At 34.7% G+C, this 16,938-nt stretch overlaps 2 protein-coding genes across 2 annotated transcripts; one reads left to right on the top strand and one right to left on the bottom strand.

Annotated features, from left to right (window-relative positions):
* Window positions 1–646: 646 nt before the first annotated feature.
* LOC105152360 (tyrosine-protein kinase Wsck) lies at window positions 647–4,394 on the bottom strand. The gene is made up of 4 exons (XM_011066583.2): window positions 3,838–4,394; window positions 3,436–3,584; window positions 928–2,657; window positions 647–822 (listed from the first exon to the last, which is right to left on the bottom strand). The coding sequence occupies exons 1-4, from the start codon at window positions 4,005–4,007 to the stop codon at window positions 754–756; spliced, it is 2,118 nt and encodes a 705-aa protein (XP_011064885.1). The 5' UTR covers window positions 4,008–4,394; the 3' UTR covers window positions 647–753.
* Window positions 4,395–7,768: 3,374 nt separating this feature from the next.
* LOC105152522 (carboxylesterase 1C) lies at window positions 7,769–16,507 on the top strand. The gene is made up of 5 exons (XM_011066881.2): window positions 7,769–7,958; window positions 8,577–8,850; window positions 13,956–14,065; window positions 14,609–15,110; window positions 15,561–16,507. Exons 1-5 carry the CDS (start codon window positions 7,803–7,805, stop codon window positions 16,403–16,405), a joined length of 1,887 nt encoding a protein of 628 aa, XP_011065183.1. The 5' UTR covers window positions 7,769–7,802; the 3' UTR covers window positions 16,406–16,507.
* Window positions 16,508–16,938: the final 431 nt, after the last annotated feature.

Here is a 16,938-nt window from a genome sequence, read left to right as displayed (position 1 = left end):
CAACTTTAAAAAAACATTTTAAAAAATTATCTTCCGTTTTACATTCGAATGTTGTTCTTCGTGGCAATTTTGCTGATTATTTAAGAACATGTACACTACAGATACGTATATATTAATTCGCGATATTAATACATTTGTACTTTTGAAGTGACAATATTATCGAGTGAATACGATAATATGGATTTAAATGCATAAGTACTAAAATACATTAATAACTGAAAGATATAATAAAAATATATATTTATAGATCTCGCAATCAACAGGTAATAAAGTATTTTCTTTGCCTTGGTATTGCTGTAAATTAAAATCTTATATAAAAGAGACAGATTGAGATTTACGAATGTAATATATAAATAGAAATGTTGAAAAATAAAATATTTTCTACCGTAATGCTCTGTGCATTATGTCTGTGTAAATATTTATAATCTTATCTTAACTATATTTATAATCTTATCCTAATTTCTGCTTACATACTAATCTCAGTTACTTTTCATTAAACATGGACGGAATTAGTATGAATGTTTTTGTAACATTTATATCACTTACAGTATTATAGTAAAATTTAAATTTAGGACGCCAGATAAAGAGAGAGAGAGAGAGAGAGAGAGAGAGAGAGAGAGAGAATGCAGATAATAAAACATATGCCTACATTGGTAACGATAAAGTCTATTCTCGTGAACACAGTGAGATATTTACAACTTCGATACGTTACTAAATAAATGCAGGTATGTCTAAAGATAGTATATGAGAATGTTAATTCAACTCCAATTCCGGTAAGTAGGGCTCCGTGATTGCAGTAATAGGACAAACGCTCAAGGTATCCTATATAAAAAAAAGAATATGTGTAAATCTAATTTAAAGAATTAATAACATTATAGAGACGTATAATATTATTATTGTTATTATTAGAGAACTGATTTTACTTACCAATCGTGTAAGTTCATCGAACGTTGGCCGTTCTTCGGGATCGTCTCTCCAACAGGATGACATGACTTCATAAATCGGATCTGTGACATCCAATAATTGCGGTAACCGGATACCTCTCATAATCGCATCCTCCACTTCGCTATCGAGTGCCAAATTTGAGTACGGTGTACCACCCATGCTAAACATCTCCCAGAGAAGCACGCCGAACGCCCATATCACGCCTGGCTGATGCTTCGTCTGATTGTCGAAGCACTCGACGGCTGTCCACCTTGCATATTTTAAGTCTTGTAAGGCATATTTGGCGATACCATGACCCATAAGTTTCGGGGTCCAATCGCTCGACAGTCCCACGTTTCGTGCGCAAAGGCGATTATGGATGATCTTATGGCTCGCCAGATATTGCAAGGCGATCGCTATCGAGGATGAGATAGACAATATTTGATCTATAGGGAACACATCCCCCGATCGCGCGCCTAACAAACGGTCCTTCAAGATCTGAGGTGGTAGCTCCAACACGACGTATAACATGTCGGTGGTCTCGCAGGTCCCTACGAGACTCGCGAGATATTTCATGGAACCCGCTCGGATACACACATCTAATTCTCTCAGCATATGCCTCTTATCAGATCCCTTCAGTGCGCCATCGACTATGGTATGGATCGTTACTGGACAGGATTTGTCATCCTTCAAAACGCTACCGGTGTGCACGCTGCCGAATCGTCCTCTGCGTATGACGTGATCATCAACGAACAAGGCATTTTGCGGTATGCTCCAGACTTTCTTCTTCAACTCTTGATAATGATTTACTCTTTCAGGGATATCCTCCGGAATGTAGCCCATATTGTCCACTTCGTATACTGGACCCTGCAACGTGAGCTCCTGCTGTTCTGGCAATTTCTGCATGTGGAACCTTTCGTGTCGCCGTCGCAATACAAAATATATCAATATCGAAATGGCAAGTAATATACTCAGCAGCGTGATCGCTATGCAAAGCGCAAGAGCAGTCTTGTCCATTTGATTCATTTCATGATTGAGCATGATATTGGCCAAATCGGAATAGGAACGTTGTACATGCGCTGCTTTCCGCGAGATTATCATCAAGCCGACTTGCGCGGAAACGAACTGATCTTGCAACGGGAGATTATGATAACCACCGATCATTCTTCCATCGCCCACGACGAATTTTTTGTATCTATGGAAATCCAACGGTTCGAATTGCGCAGCAACGTAGTAACTTAATCCTTGTTTCGATGCGGAATCGTAGTTCAAATACTCTTCATCGACTGGGGGAGGTATAGCGTCAGCTTGCACAACAAAAACCTGATATGCACTAATCGGCCCATACTCGCTGTGACCCTCGGTAAGCATGACGGTAATTGTGTCTTTCCCGTGTTCTAATATTTTGGGCATGACTGGTTTGTCGGGTGGACCTATCAGAGTCCATCCCGTACTATTCGCCGATTCACTGGATTCCAGTGCATTGCTGGCGGTGATAGATATGTAATACTTAGTGCCAGGCTGAAGACCTCTCAGAATTGTCATGTTCGATGAACCTCCTTGAATCTGACTTTCGATAGGTGGTAAATTGTTGCTCGAGTACGTTTCTTCAACGACGGCACGGATGGTATAAAATATTATTTTTCCATTGGGTATATCTGGAGGCTGCCATGTTATTTTGAGAGTATCTTTTGTCTCCTCGGTTACCGATACTCTCCTCGGTGGACTTGGACCTGCAAAAGATACACGCATAATCCTTATTTTTGTAAATTGTAACGTATTCTAGTACCCAGGGTTGGGTAAGTTAACTTTTTTTTAACTAAATTAAGTTAAAGTTAACAGCCTTGAAAATTTAACTTAAAATACAAGTTAATCTATAATAAAATTAAAAGTTAAGTTAATAAAAAAAGTAATTAAAAAATTAAAAGTTAAATTTGGTTCAACGAACAATCAAAAAAAAAGAAAAAGTTTGACTATTTTACATAATTTTTCGTATTTTATCTTTTTTACAGCTTATTTATTTAATCTGATTATTTTTGTTCACAAGTAATGATTATATAATATAAAATTACTAAATTATATACTCATTATGCTCTCGCATTGTATCTAAGGATTGACTTAAAAAAAATCAAATTAAAAGTTAATAGTTACCGATAAAATGTAACTAAATTAAGTTAAAAAGTTAAGAGTTTAAAATGTAACTAAGTTAAAATTAATTAACTTTTTAACTTTTATCTTTTTAACTTAACACTATCCAACCTTGATTCTAGTACAGTAACATTTTCACTGTATCAAATTCACATTAGGGATAGTTTAGTATATTAAGCACATAATACGTTACATAATAAAAGTTACATCCCATACAGCATAAAAGCTTTCAACAATATTAATGCAACATTTATAATGTTACACTGCAATATTGTTGGAACATTGCAACATTTATGCAATGTTGCTGGAGTCATTTATGATCTATGGAATAAAGCAAAAAATTTATATTGCTATAAATCATACCTTGCTGACCAGTAGCATAAACGCTCATAGCTTCATAGCTACCGCAATAATAAGAAGAATCAGAGGCACAAGTGAGAGTACAGCTGTCCGATGGTTGGCCAAATTTATTAACGCAATAGCACTGTTGTCCATTCATTAGCCCTGCAAACCTATTGAATAAAAGATTACAATCTTAAAATCCATTCAATATTGTACCATAGGTCAAAAACATTATTTATTTATTCTCTAAATTTTTTTCAGTGAAACCTTATTCTAAAGAGTGAAAATTGAATTAATCTTAAAAAAGAGTGGCTTAATTTTCAATCTTTAAGGATGAGACTTCACTCTTCAGAGTGAGATTCACTCTAAAAATTTTAGAGAATAACATATACCTCTCAGATCGGACATACATTGTTTACTTACATGTAATATTGAGAACGACATTTTTTAACGCATTCGGCGGGCGTACTGGCGTGCCCTAAAGTAGGAGTGGGTAGTTCGTTTAAGTCGGAATTCCGAAAACAGCCCTCATACTTTTGAGCGCACGCAAAGTAAACGCCGCAAAAGAACAAGAAAGATGAGGCGATTATCATTGTGGTTTCGCGAGCGATTTTTGTTACGTTCTATATTAATAACTGCGGATGCGCTCAGTCTCGATCTAGCCGTTGCACGGCATAGCGTTATGAGTTATACGTTCGGAATTTGCAGTCCGAGCAGGTATGAGTCAACGACGCAGGATGATCGCACCACGCGGTACAGCAGAAAAAATTACATCCGTCTAGGATAAGGGTGCTGATTTGTTAATAAATCACAGCCGATTCCTCTTGAGTCGTCAAATTGGCTCATCTTCCCGCGTTTCCCGGCTTATAATTCATAATGAGTACTCATTGATGAGTAAACTGGAGTAAACAATACCTGGAGCCCACGTACGCTCCCGTTGTTTTGGGTGCTGCACTCGTTGTACTCGTACAAGACTTTAACTCAGGTTCGTACTAAATCGGAGAGAACGAAGAGATATCGGAGTAAGCGGAAAAAATTGGCACAAGCGAAAAAATAAAATGCTATTCTTTTAGATACTATCGTAACAAAAATTTAAAAGATTGGAAATAAGAAAGAATAATTTACATATATTATGATTATACAGAAATTTATTTTAAACTCTTATTCATTTTTTATTAAATTTAACAATAATATTTTATTAAATATTTATTAAATATGTGCGCTCATTGTTTTAGTTTGCCTTAGTTTATGTATATTTTTATGGAAAAAGACATAATGAATTGATTCATTTGATATATTCTTTAAAGTTTTGAAATAATTCTAAAAGAATAGTTTAAAAAGAATTAGAAAAAGTTTTTACTTTGATATTGTTTTCAGTATATTCAATCTCGTTGCACGAAATTTTACTATTACGTATCTATGACGTTTACGAGAATTACTCGATAATAAAGCAATTATATCTAAGTATTTTTAGAATTAATATTTGCGAATACACATTTAACTTAAGATTCTATTCTCACGGAGAAAGCAATCGGATTTCAACTTATTTTGTTAGATTGTTATATTTGAAATCTATAATTTTGTATTTCAATAATTTAATGTAAAGTGTATTCAGATAAATGTATTGAAAAGAAAAAATTTTGTAAAAGATATTTGAATCTACAAATTTCGCGACGCCCGTTTAATTTATGTTGCATGTTACGGCACTGCGCTGTCCGATTTCGAATGGCGGTGCAGCGAGAGAGGTGTAACTGCACTTTCACGTTACGCGTTGGCTATTATGAAAAAAAAAAGACACGATTGAATGGGATTTGCGTCGATAACTGGCGCACCTAATCGAATCAATAAAAATTAAGTTCCGATACGCAATAGATGTACCAAACCTTTAGTTTTTTTATTTAAGCTTTAAATTGTGATGTTTCTTTGCAAAAAGGATTTTCCGATCAATTTAGAGCACAAATAAAAAGTAGAGCAATGGCGAGAAAGAATTTCAATAATTGTTTTTAGAAACGAGAACTGAAGATTTGGAAGAGATTTTGCTTGTATAATCCTCATGCACCGTATTGAAAGAAATGTTTGCAAGTTTTATTATTAGAATAATTTATCGTTACGCTATCCATTCTTGTAATTGCGATCAAAGCTGAAGAAAGGACTCTACTGAAAAAAATCACGTTACAAAGTAACGAAATCATGTAATTAAAACATATAAGTCACAACAGATTATTCCAGATTAGTATGTAATTTTTTAAATTTAATTTGAAAAGTTACACGATAATATGTTTTCTTCGATTTCTATTATTTAATTATTTAAATTATTAAAATTCGGTAACTATAAAATTATATGATAGATAAAAAATTATTTTTAATATAATGTGATTTCAAATTACGTGATTTTAAAAAAATCACACACTGATTGGGAACAATCAATTATGTGATTTATTTGTTTTAATTACATGATTTCGTTATGTAACTTTGTTAACAATAACTTTGATTTTTTCCAGTAGGGGCCTTTTCGAACACAAATAATTGCGGATTGAACAAGATCGCACTAGCTAGAGATGATTGAAGATTATATCTTAATGATAGCGTGTTACTTAAGTCTTACTAGCGGGAAAAAGTGAGCAGAATCAATTCTAATTAACATTTTTATTTGTTGCTCATTTGTTGCTAAAAAGTTACCAAAGAAAAAAATTTTTTACTCTCAGTTTTTTTTTTAACGATGTTCCGCTAAAGGAAGATTAAGTTAGCGGAACAATATACATATAACAAAGTCAATTTACTTCAAAATGACATTTAGTTATTTACATTTATTTCGTAATGGATTCAAAACTAGAATATTTCGGCAGCAACAAATTAGCAATAAATTCCTATGTTATTTTGAAGTAAATTGTTTTTGTTATTTGTATATAGTTCCACTAACTTAATCTTCCTTTAGCGGAACATCATTTAAAAAAAAACTGGCAGAGCAAAAAATTTTTTTCTTTGGCAACTTTTTAGCAACGAATGAGCAACAAATAAAAATGTTAATTAGAATTGATTCTGCTGACTTTGTTCCGGTAATTTATAAGACGTGTGTTGCCTGCTTTCCCTTTCCCTCTCTCTCTTTCTCTCTCTTTCTTTGAGGCGAAAGACCCTTGTATCGATTTTCGAGGCCTTCGACGCCTTAACAAAACTCTTCATTCGGCGTCTCCGATTCTTCTTCACCCCCCCCGAACGTTATCGATCATACATACATTATACGAATTAATTAGAAAGAGCTGCGGCAAGAGTTCAAGAGTCCAAGAAAAACAGTACAGAGGTATAATAGAACACGGCAATAAATTTTCTCTCGTTTACTTCTCCTGCGTGCTACGATAAATAACATCGCAGTATTTCATGCAACTTATCGACAAAGTATCATCCGTATTTCAAAATTCTGCCGTTAACTGAATTTTTAGGTCAATCGTTACAATATGGTGTCTACTTGCGCCTTGTAATAACGTGAGGGTGCCATCAAGGAACTTGGTAAAGTTCGGGTTACATTTCACGCGTCGGCGCTTATTTGCATCGCGATTAATACTTTTATGCAAATGAATACCTGATCCGTGGCCAATTATGTAGTTGTGTCTGACCTTAACTTATGTGCATACGAGCATATATAGGTATGTGCATTCTTATCCTGCATCTTATCCATGCGTCAATCAACCTTGTGTACGTTGCGATCTTCTTTATTGATAAATTATATCTATTTTATAGTCGTAAACTGAGATATGTATGAGATGCTCTGTCTCGAGTGCTATCGAAACGTGAATTGTAACTCTATCCTCTCTAAATACATATTCCTTTATAGGTACATTTATTTATTATTTCCTCCTTTAGATGTTTAAATAATTTATATATATATATATATAATTACTGGATGCGTCGACGCATAATTTTTTCATAATTTTTTGTATAAATATATATATTTTGTAAATATATATAATTATTTTGTATAAATAAATATTTTGTATATGTAAATATTTTGTATAAATATATATATTTTGTATAAATTACGCATTTTAATCGTGCAATATCGAATTTATCACTGAAAGATATACCAGTATCACAACCAGGTTTGTAATCCTACTTTTCGCACGTATTTTGAGGTTCTAGAAGGAGTGGCACACGAAGTGGCAAATTTTCCGTCAAACGTAAAAGCGCAAAGAATGAAAGAGCGCAGGTCGCTCACGGCCGACCGCGAACCCAAGAAAATGAACCCAAGGTACCAAAGGTGAGCGGTGAGCGGGGGGGTGGCTGTGGAGTAAGGCGAAACGTAGGGAGTCACGCGAAGCAACCCCCGTGAAACTGGAGGTGGCTCGAGGAACCGTCGCGGTACGTTCTCTGGCGGAATCCAGTCAGTCTGCAGAATGAAGCACGCGACGTGGCTGCTTTTTGCGTTTACCCTGCTTCTCGTCCAGAGGATCCACGTTAGCCGTGCTCAGAGGACCCATGCGCGACAGGGTCTCAACCGCGAAAATCCGACTGTTAAGATACCGGGTCAGGGAACCGTCCTTGGTAAAGAGGTGCGACACCGTGCTTCAATTTCTTTCTGTTGGTTTTAAGTTTTTATATTAACTTGCTAAGATGTTTGTCTCTGTTCTTCTTTCATCTCGAATCATCAAGTTGACAGAGATTTAAATCTTTGGGCGAAAGTCATCTATAAGTAAACAACTAGTTTTACATCTATTAATTTGAATATTAATTTCGCTAATATTTTGCTTTTCTAGATTATAATGAGATCATAATTCTAGATTAATTTTAAATAGAGATAAAAATGAAAATGACATCAAGTTAAATGTTTTTTTCAATTTAATAAAATTTGTTACCATTAATCCTAATTGTTAAAGTTTGATTAAGATTGATTAAGTTTTGATTTAATCCTTAAATAAAATATATATATATAAAATCTTTAAATAAAATATTTAATTTTTATAAGCATAATTTGAGTTCAACTTTTGCACAAGTGCGTAGTTTCTTTTTCTAATTTGAAAACAGGAGAATACTAATTTTTACAAATTCATTTCAATTCTTTTTTTATTCTAGAACAAAGTAAATGATAAATTAAATTAATTAAAATTAGGATTTTTAGTCTTCGATAAAAATATTTCTTTCGTTATCCTATGTAAATTTCTGAAATTTAGATAGCTGTCAACACGGTAAGACTAACGCAGTATCTCGGTATCCCTTACGCACAAGCTCCGCTTGGCAATCTTCGTTTCATGCGACCAGTGACAGAGCCTCTTCCTTCTTGGACCGATGTGAAAAATGCAACGCAGTTTGCGCCGTCCTGCCCGCAGGCTACGGGTCAACTTAAATTGCACGAGAAGCTCTTTATGCAATTGTTACCACCGGACATGCCAGATCCGGGATTCGACGAGAATTGTCTTTTCTTGAACATCTTCGTCCCAAGCGAAGGTATGTGCGTTTATTCGTGTCCATGTAAAGCCAGAGTTGAAAATATGTTAATTTCTATAAGTCTCCAGATCGTAAGAGTTTGTTCTCAAATTGTTTCAAATCCACTTTTTAAATATGAATTTAGATTCATTATATATGTTATTATAATTTTTTTTTAATATTATTCCCGTTTCGGGCATTTTTCATTCATGTTCTCTCCATCTGGAATGCACACAGATTTCTCACTCGATAAATAATGGAAAAGTGAGCTTAGTTTCTTGGTTAAGTTCAAGCATCCGAATGTAATTTAATTTTATTCTTGTTGTTCACTGAGTGTTAAACAAGGATAGAAGAAGTCACAAGGATACATGAAGTCACTCAGATGGAATTTTTTTAATAGCGTGCTTTATTATAGGAAATTTTACTTCACGTAGATACTTTACAAAATTTTACTTTATTTTTCGGTATTTTACGATACTAATTTTGGGTTGAAAACTTATTTAAGTACTTTCAAATGAGAATCCGAGTGATCTTTAATGGCCAAGAGCACTTAAATGTCTCAGATTCGGAAAATCCAAATGTACCCTTCAAAGAATTCAGATATATCCCAATAGGAAATGACTATTATTAGAATGCAATTTATCACATCGTTACATAAAAAGCATGAAAGTGGACGTTCTGTTAACACTCGATGTCTGATTGATGTCGAAATCATCGTATCGATGTCGACTTGACATCAATTCGATGAGTCATTTCTGGTTGAAATGATAGGAACGAAAAATTCAGATACTTTTGTTCACTCTTACAGGCAGGTTGTTATTTTTGTTATATGAATTTTGTCTTGTCATAAATATAATTGATAGAGAAAACATTTGGCTGATAATAGTCCTTGATACTATCTGCGTGCCATTTCTTTTCTACACGTAAACTTCGACAACGTTAGGGCACGAACGAAAAACGACCGCGGTCAACAACGAAGTTCGTTCCGCAAAATAAAGCTCGCCCTTAAGTTCTTAGAGACTGATTCTTATCATCTGAGAGAAAAGGAGTGATTACGGTGATTACTCGCAGGGGCGAGCATTATACCACTGCGATCAGATAAAAGTAGACCAAAGCAAAAAATGAATAAGGTGCCTTGTGAAGGCCTAGTGTCGTGCAGAGAAGATTTATCACGTCGTTGCAACATAAAAAGCATAAAGGTGGACGTTCTGTTAATACTCGATATGATTTAACTCAGATAATTCTTCCGTGAAGTTTACACTTCAGTCACGCTTGATTGTTCTCAATGATTATTTCTTTCAAGGTTTTTTTTTATTTATATTGGTATCTCTACTTTTCAGAAAAGTTTAAATTGAGAATAACACGATTAGCAAAAATAAATTATTAACAAATAAAATAAAAAATATTAATAATTACGTTTATCTTAAATATATTATAAACTGCCCTTTTAATTAATTTAATGAGTACTGAATTAAAATACGTTTATTTTAAATAGATTATAAACTGCCCTTTTAATTAACTTGATAAGTACAGAATTAATTAAAATATATTAGGTATTGGAATTAATTCGTAGCGTTTTTTAATGAAAGAATGTTATTTATTTCACATGAGCATTAAAAAATACATTAATGAAAGTACTTCCCATCACTTGTAAAACGCTACGAATTAATTCCAACACCTAATAGTAGAATAAATATAAAAAAAATTCTTAAAAAATTTTTAACAAATATTTAAAATTTATTACGAATAAAAAGATATAGAGTGATGGAATGGCACAATTGAAACAAATCAAATATAAGTAATAACAAGGGTTATTCTACGAACCAGTTAAAAATAATAAAATTTAATATTTAACACTAAAATTGTAAAAAATACAAACGTTTCGATGTCAATTGAGTCATTCTCAATGTTAAAATAATAATATTACAACAAATGTTAGATTCTCGTATCACAAAAACAATATTCTGTATGTTATGAAATGATTTAAAAATGTACATACGTATCACATGCTCATGTCTTCCTTCTTTGTTAATTAATTTCAACATAATTCACACTGATTCGTTGAATGATCAAAGACTGGTTTTCGACTAAACCGATAGAATTTAAGTGTTTGCGATATAGTGAATTTTTGTTTTGAGCTACCTTCTATTATTTTACAATAAATCGTTTTGCTTCTCCCCAAAAAAATTTCTCCCCACAAATTTACCTTTTAATAATTTTAATATATTTTAAATTGTTACTAAAATTCGTTTTTATATTATAGTTTCCGTTAATAGGTGGAGGTGGCTCTTGGTTTGCACAAGAATTACCTTAACTCTTACTAGCCTGTTATATCCAACCATTTTGTATCATTAAGGAGTCTTTAGGAATTAACTTATATTTAGCAATGGATATTGTAATCTTCTTTATCCGAATTTGTTGTGAGTCAAAAATTAAAAGCATAATTCAATAGATATTGTAATTTTATAAACCATAATGCGGTATCAGAGCAGAGAGACGTGTAGTATCAACAGACAACAATAAGTTCGGATAAAGAAGATTACTTTTCATAGAAGAAAAATGAGAGTATCACTAGCATTCCAATTATATTGAACGATTTCAATTTAATACTTCGGCTCACATTTAATATTTCAATGGACCACATATTTTCAACAAAGAAAGAAGACATGAGCATGTGATACGTATCTGCATTTTTAAATCTAATAACATACATTGTTTTTGTGATACGAGAATCCAACATTTATTGAAATATTATTATTTTAATATTGAGAATAACTCGAGCGTCAAAACGTTTGTACTTTTTACAATTTTAGTTTTAAATATTAAATTTTATTATTTTTAATTGGCTCATAATCCTTGTTATTACTTATATTTGATTAATAAAAAGTATTTACGTTACAATTCTGAATAGATTTATCAAAAACAATACAGTTTCATCCTGACAAAAAGTATTTTGTTTCAAATAAGTTTATCTGAAACTTTCAGCGTTGACACAGTAAATATTTTAATTACTTTCGCAATGCGCATTGTGTTTTCCACTCGCTCCTATTTTATCCTAATACAAATTTAATGAAGTATAATCTATATGAAAATATGTAAGTACACCTTTAAAAAGCTCGAATATACATGTACAGAAGAAATGACTGATAGAATAGCTAAAGCTGAATGTAGGACTGCACATATATTTTAAATATTTAAAAATTTTTTATTTAAATTTTTCGCAATACAAATGTATATTTTGTATTATATTTCAGCGGAGCACATGAAGGTATTACGAATTTTGTATTTAAAAACGAAAGATTAAAAATTTTTTGTATTTTAAAATTCAAATAATAAGATTGATTGTCAATCTTAGTATTTAAAATACAAAATACAAAATACTTTCGACCTTTCTTTTGTTATTAATTAAACTACAAAACACAAGATACTTTCATGTGCTCCGTTGAAATACAAAATATAATTGTCTTATAACAAGTACTGTTTTTCAAATAAAAGTATTTCAAATACATGTCCTGGCTGAATGCAAACCAAAAGCTCGCAACATACTTTGGCCACCGTCAAACGAAATCCGGCACCGCTAAACAGCGTCTCTTTCTTTCTTTCTCCATCCGAGAAAAAAAAAGAGGACCGATCGCGGGACGCGGAGTCGCGGATTTGCGACACGAAATCACGTATGACGACGACGACGACGACGATGACGACGATAGTCGAGGTCGATATATAACGTGGAGCTAGTAAGAGTAGTAACAGTAACTAGCGCGCCCGCGGTGGCACGCGATCTTCCAGGGCCCCGGCCTGGAGATGCGGAGATACCAGAAAGCCGGTCACGAAAGCTCGCCTTCTCGCTCTTACCCTTTCTTTTCGTTCCTTCGGTCATCTTTCAGTGAGGAAGTCGTTGAATCGCCACGACTCGTCGTCATGAGTCATTGATTCACGTAAGAAACTACACCGGATACCATACTCATACTTACGGAAGGTCCAAGTCGCGCTATTGGCGCAACATTGGGGCGTGCTTGCAACCCCCTCCGCCGTTGACAATAATTTCAATGCGGAAAATACCGAAAGAAAGAAACGTATGCAAGTCTGTCAAGGTCGTCGCTAAGAGACCGACAGGACGATAATGCCGGACTGAATGTCCGTGTTCAGGAAACCACAGGGGGGTAGGGAGATCTCGTACCGGTCCCCGTTATCGTAACAAGCTCGATAGGTTGGAAATAGAATCTTGGATGTGTATGCGGTGGCTTCACATAAATTCTCTTTCTCGATCTATACGACAATAGGATTATAATATGAAAAGAAACACTAAAAATTTTACTTGAATAACCTATTGTTACTGCAGTATCTATCTTTGGCAAATTCTAAGAAAATATTATCCAAGGTTTTCTCCTACAAGTTATTTTAAAAAAATAATGTGAAAAGAAACATACTAAAACTTTACTTGAGCAGCCTACGGTTTTACATAGCCTATCTTTGTAATCAAATTTTAATAAAATATTATTGTTCAAGATTTCCTTCTACACTTTTTCGATAAAAATAATATGAGAGAAGTGTTAAAACCTTATTCGAACGATCTATTGTTAATGCAGCCTATCCTTTAATCAAATTCTAATAAAATATTACTCACGATTTTCTTCTACACTTTATTTTGATACAAATAATCTAACAGAAGTGCTAAAACATTATTCGAATAGTGTAATAATAAAATATTATTTAAGATTTTCACTTATATTTTATTTTAATAAAAATAATATGAAAAGAAGAATTGAAACTTTATTCGAGCAGACTACGATTATATCACAGCCTATTTTTGGCGCAGTCAAGTTTTAATAAGATATTATTCAAGATTTCCTTCTACTTTATTTTGTGATAAAAAAGACGTTTACAATCTAAAGTCATGAAATCATAAAATAAAAGATATTAGATTCGTTAATATTATCCATTTTCGTTAACACTTACGAAATCTTTAAAAATTGTAGATCGTAGATGTTCAGACCTTGTCTGGATACCGAGTATGATATCCAGCTTGCGTGAGTCTCACAATAAAATAAAAACCTTCTTACCAGTATAACATCCCTCTTTCGATAGACTGATGGTTCTGATAGTTAACGAATATTTCATGTGCGTAGGAAACCGTCAGAACGACCAATGGCCAGTGATGGTTTGGTTCCATGGTGGCGATTTCAACACTGGAACTCCAGCGATCTGGGACGCCTCTGTATTCGTTTCCAAACAAAAGGTGCGACATTGCATTACGCGGAATACTTGCGAAATGGCCGGAATCTAAGATTGAAATTAACGTGACCCGGTCAGCGATCTAATCAATATCGATACGATCACGATATCTGGGAAGAGAGAGAGTATGATTAACGTGTATTTTTAACGGTGTTCAATCAATTCCCTGGACATTTACTGAACGGACGTAAAATCGAAGGGAATCAAATCAGACCGAGCCTTTTCCTTTTCCTCATCTCGCGTGTTGTTACTTCTAGCATAGAACCGCACCCTTTGATATTCGTCCGCGATACATTATTAATGGAGCTTTCGTTATACATCTGACGGAATGTACATAATGCGGTATCGTTTATGACTCTGAGGAACAACTCACGCGGAGGAAAAGAGAACGAATTGATCGTTTGCGTGGCACAAATTAACTAAAGTAAATCTTGAAACTTTCGGTAACGATTACTGGTGAGATTTTATCGCGCGCACGCTTAAAAAAACGCAGAGAAAAGTTTAACAATCCGCAAGATTAAACAGGGGCGACTTTTGCGGCCGGCAGGTGCTAGTGGTGACGGTGGCGTATCGATTAAACATCCTCGGATTCTTCACGACGACGGACTCTGAGGCGTCCGGTAATTATGGCATGTTCGATCAAATCGCCGCCCTTGACTGGATAAAGCGAAACATCAAATACTTCAATGGCTCGCCCAATAATATTGTCATCTTTGGTCACAATTCCGGTGCCATAAGTGTAGGACTGCACATGCTGAGTCCTCTCAGTAAAGGGAAATTCCATAAGGCGATTGCTATGAGCGGGGACGCCATCAGTTCTGTTGGCACGCTAGAAAGAGAGAAGCCGATCGTCGATATTATAACTAATAAATTCGGCTGCGATCGACGACCGACCAGCAAGCTGATGGAATGCCTACGTCGACTATCAGCCGATTTCTTAATCAAGCACTCATCTGACATCGAGAGCTGGGGTCCGATCGTTGACGCAGAAATCAACAACGAGACGGACCCATTTCTTGCGCAACATCCGAGGGACATCTTGGAAAATGGTAATGATAACGTTATACGACTCTTTATGAGTCTTTAAAATCAATTTAAAGATAAACGAATATATTTAAAAAGCATCATATTGATCTTTTTTTCTTATTACAAAACTCCGTTTTATATTTTGACACTAATGTTTACTTCTATCAATGCAGATTAACTTTAATTACGATTTAATTTACTTTTTATCTTTTTCTAATTTTGAAGATTAGAAAAAGATGAAAAATAAATTAAACTGAGATTGACGTCAACATTGATAGAAATAAATACAAGGGAAAATCTTAGTATTGATTTAAAGATACGCGAAGATACTTTAAAGCATGTTCAAATATTTTTTTGTTCTCTAAAAGTTTATTTGAATTCTTCCCAATATTCTTTTAGATATCCTTTCGATCTTTATATTTCTTTCGGTATAATTTAAATTTTCCTTAAACTTTAATAAAACAACGAATTAGGTAACTTCAATACGGTGCCGTTAATGGTCGGCTACACGAATAACGAGCAAGTTTTGGCGTACATGGAAGTCATCAGTGATAAGAATCCAGAGGGCGGACTTTCTTCGGAGAACTTCGAGATGATGATCACAGACGAGTTCACAGCGGCAGTGGAGATCTCAGATGACAACAGCACGTGTGAATCGAAGCCAGAGATGGTGGCAAACGCGGTGCTATTCTTCTACAGACCATATCCAACCACGACAAACATGACGGTGTTCCGTGACAGATATTTGGACCTGCAAACGGAAAAGAATTTCGCGGCTGGCTTGACACAGTTGGCCAATAAAGTGGCGAACAAAAAATCGACGGCTTTCGTATATCGATTTGACTATCGTCCCAAGACGCAACCAGTCGCGAAAGACGTGCCGGAATGGGCCGGTGTGCCGCACATGTTCGAGCTCCCATTCGTTTGGGGTTTACCGCATATGACGAGCGTCGGTGCGACGCAATGGAACTTCAACGACAAAAGGATGTCCGAGTCGATGATGACGATGCTGGCGACGTTCGCCAAAAGCGGGGATCCTTCCTTCGTGGAGAGGACAGTATCAGTCAAGTGGGAGCCCTATACGGAGGACAATCCGAGAATTCTGATCATCGATAAAAATATCGAGATGAACGAGCCGGGCGCAGTGGATTACAAGGCGCTCGCATTCTGGAACGAATATTATCCGCAGGTCATGATGGAAGCAACGAACAATTGTTGCAACATTACAAGCACGGCGACGACATGGAGGATATTCTCTCATAGCGTGTATCTCAGCGGCGTGATGACTACGGTGGCGTTTCATCGCTTTTGGTTTTAGCTACGGTCACAGCGTGAAATAATAAATACTGAATTTAAAAAAAAACGTGTTATTGCGCTCGCTGTTGTATATTTTTAATAGACCAAGAACGAAAGAAAACGAGACGACGTTGTCGGATTTTGCAATTTTATAACAAGATCTCTTCCCACACTCTACTTTTTAGAAGCAAACGCAGTAACAATCTTGTTATACTCTTGTAGAATACATATCTCGCGAAATTCGCATCTTCTTGTGTAAATAGATTCGTACGTTTCGCGATTGTTTCACAATTGTTGTACGCATTTAATTGAGATTTCTCGCACTCTATATGTCTGTATCTATTGCGATATGGTATTAGTAAATTTTCCTATGTTCGCATTTGTTATCTCAATTACATTGCGTATATCACAAAGTTATTTTATTCCGTTCTTCTTATCTTACATGTTACTTGATGTAGATTAATACGAAACAAGGAGAAATTATCTACAGTAATCAGGCAGAACATAGTTCACAAACGAGACAAAGGGGGCTCGGAATGAAATAAAATGAAATCC

This window comes from Acromyrmex echinatior, chromosome 4 (assembly GCF_024713525.1).
Source record: "Acromyrmex echinatior isolate Ae372 chromosome 4, ASM2471352v2, whole genome shotgun sequence".
NCBI lineage: Eukaryota > Metazoa > Arthropoda > Insecta > Hymenoptera > Formicidae > Acromyrmex > Acromyrmex echinatior.
This window is presented reverse-complemented; position numbering and strand designations above follow the sequence as displayed.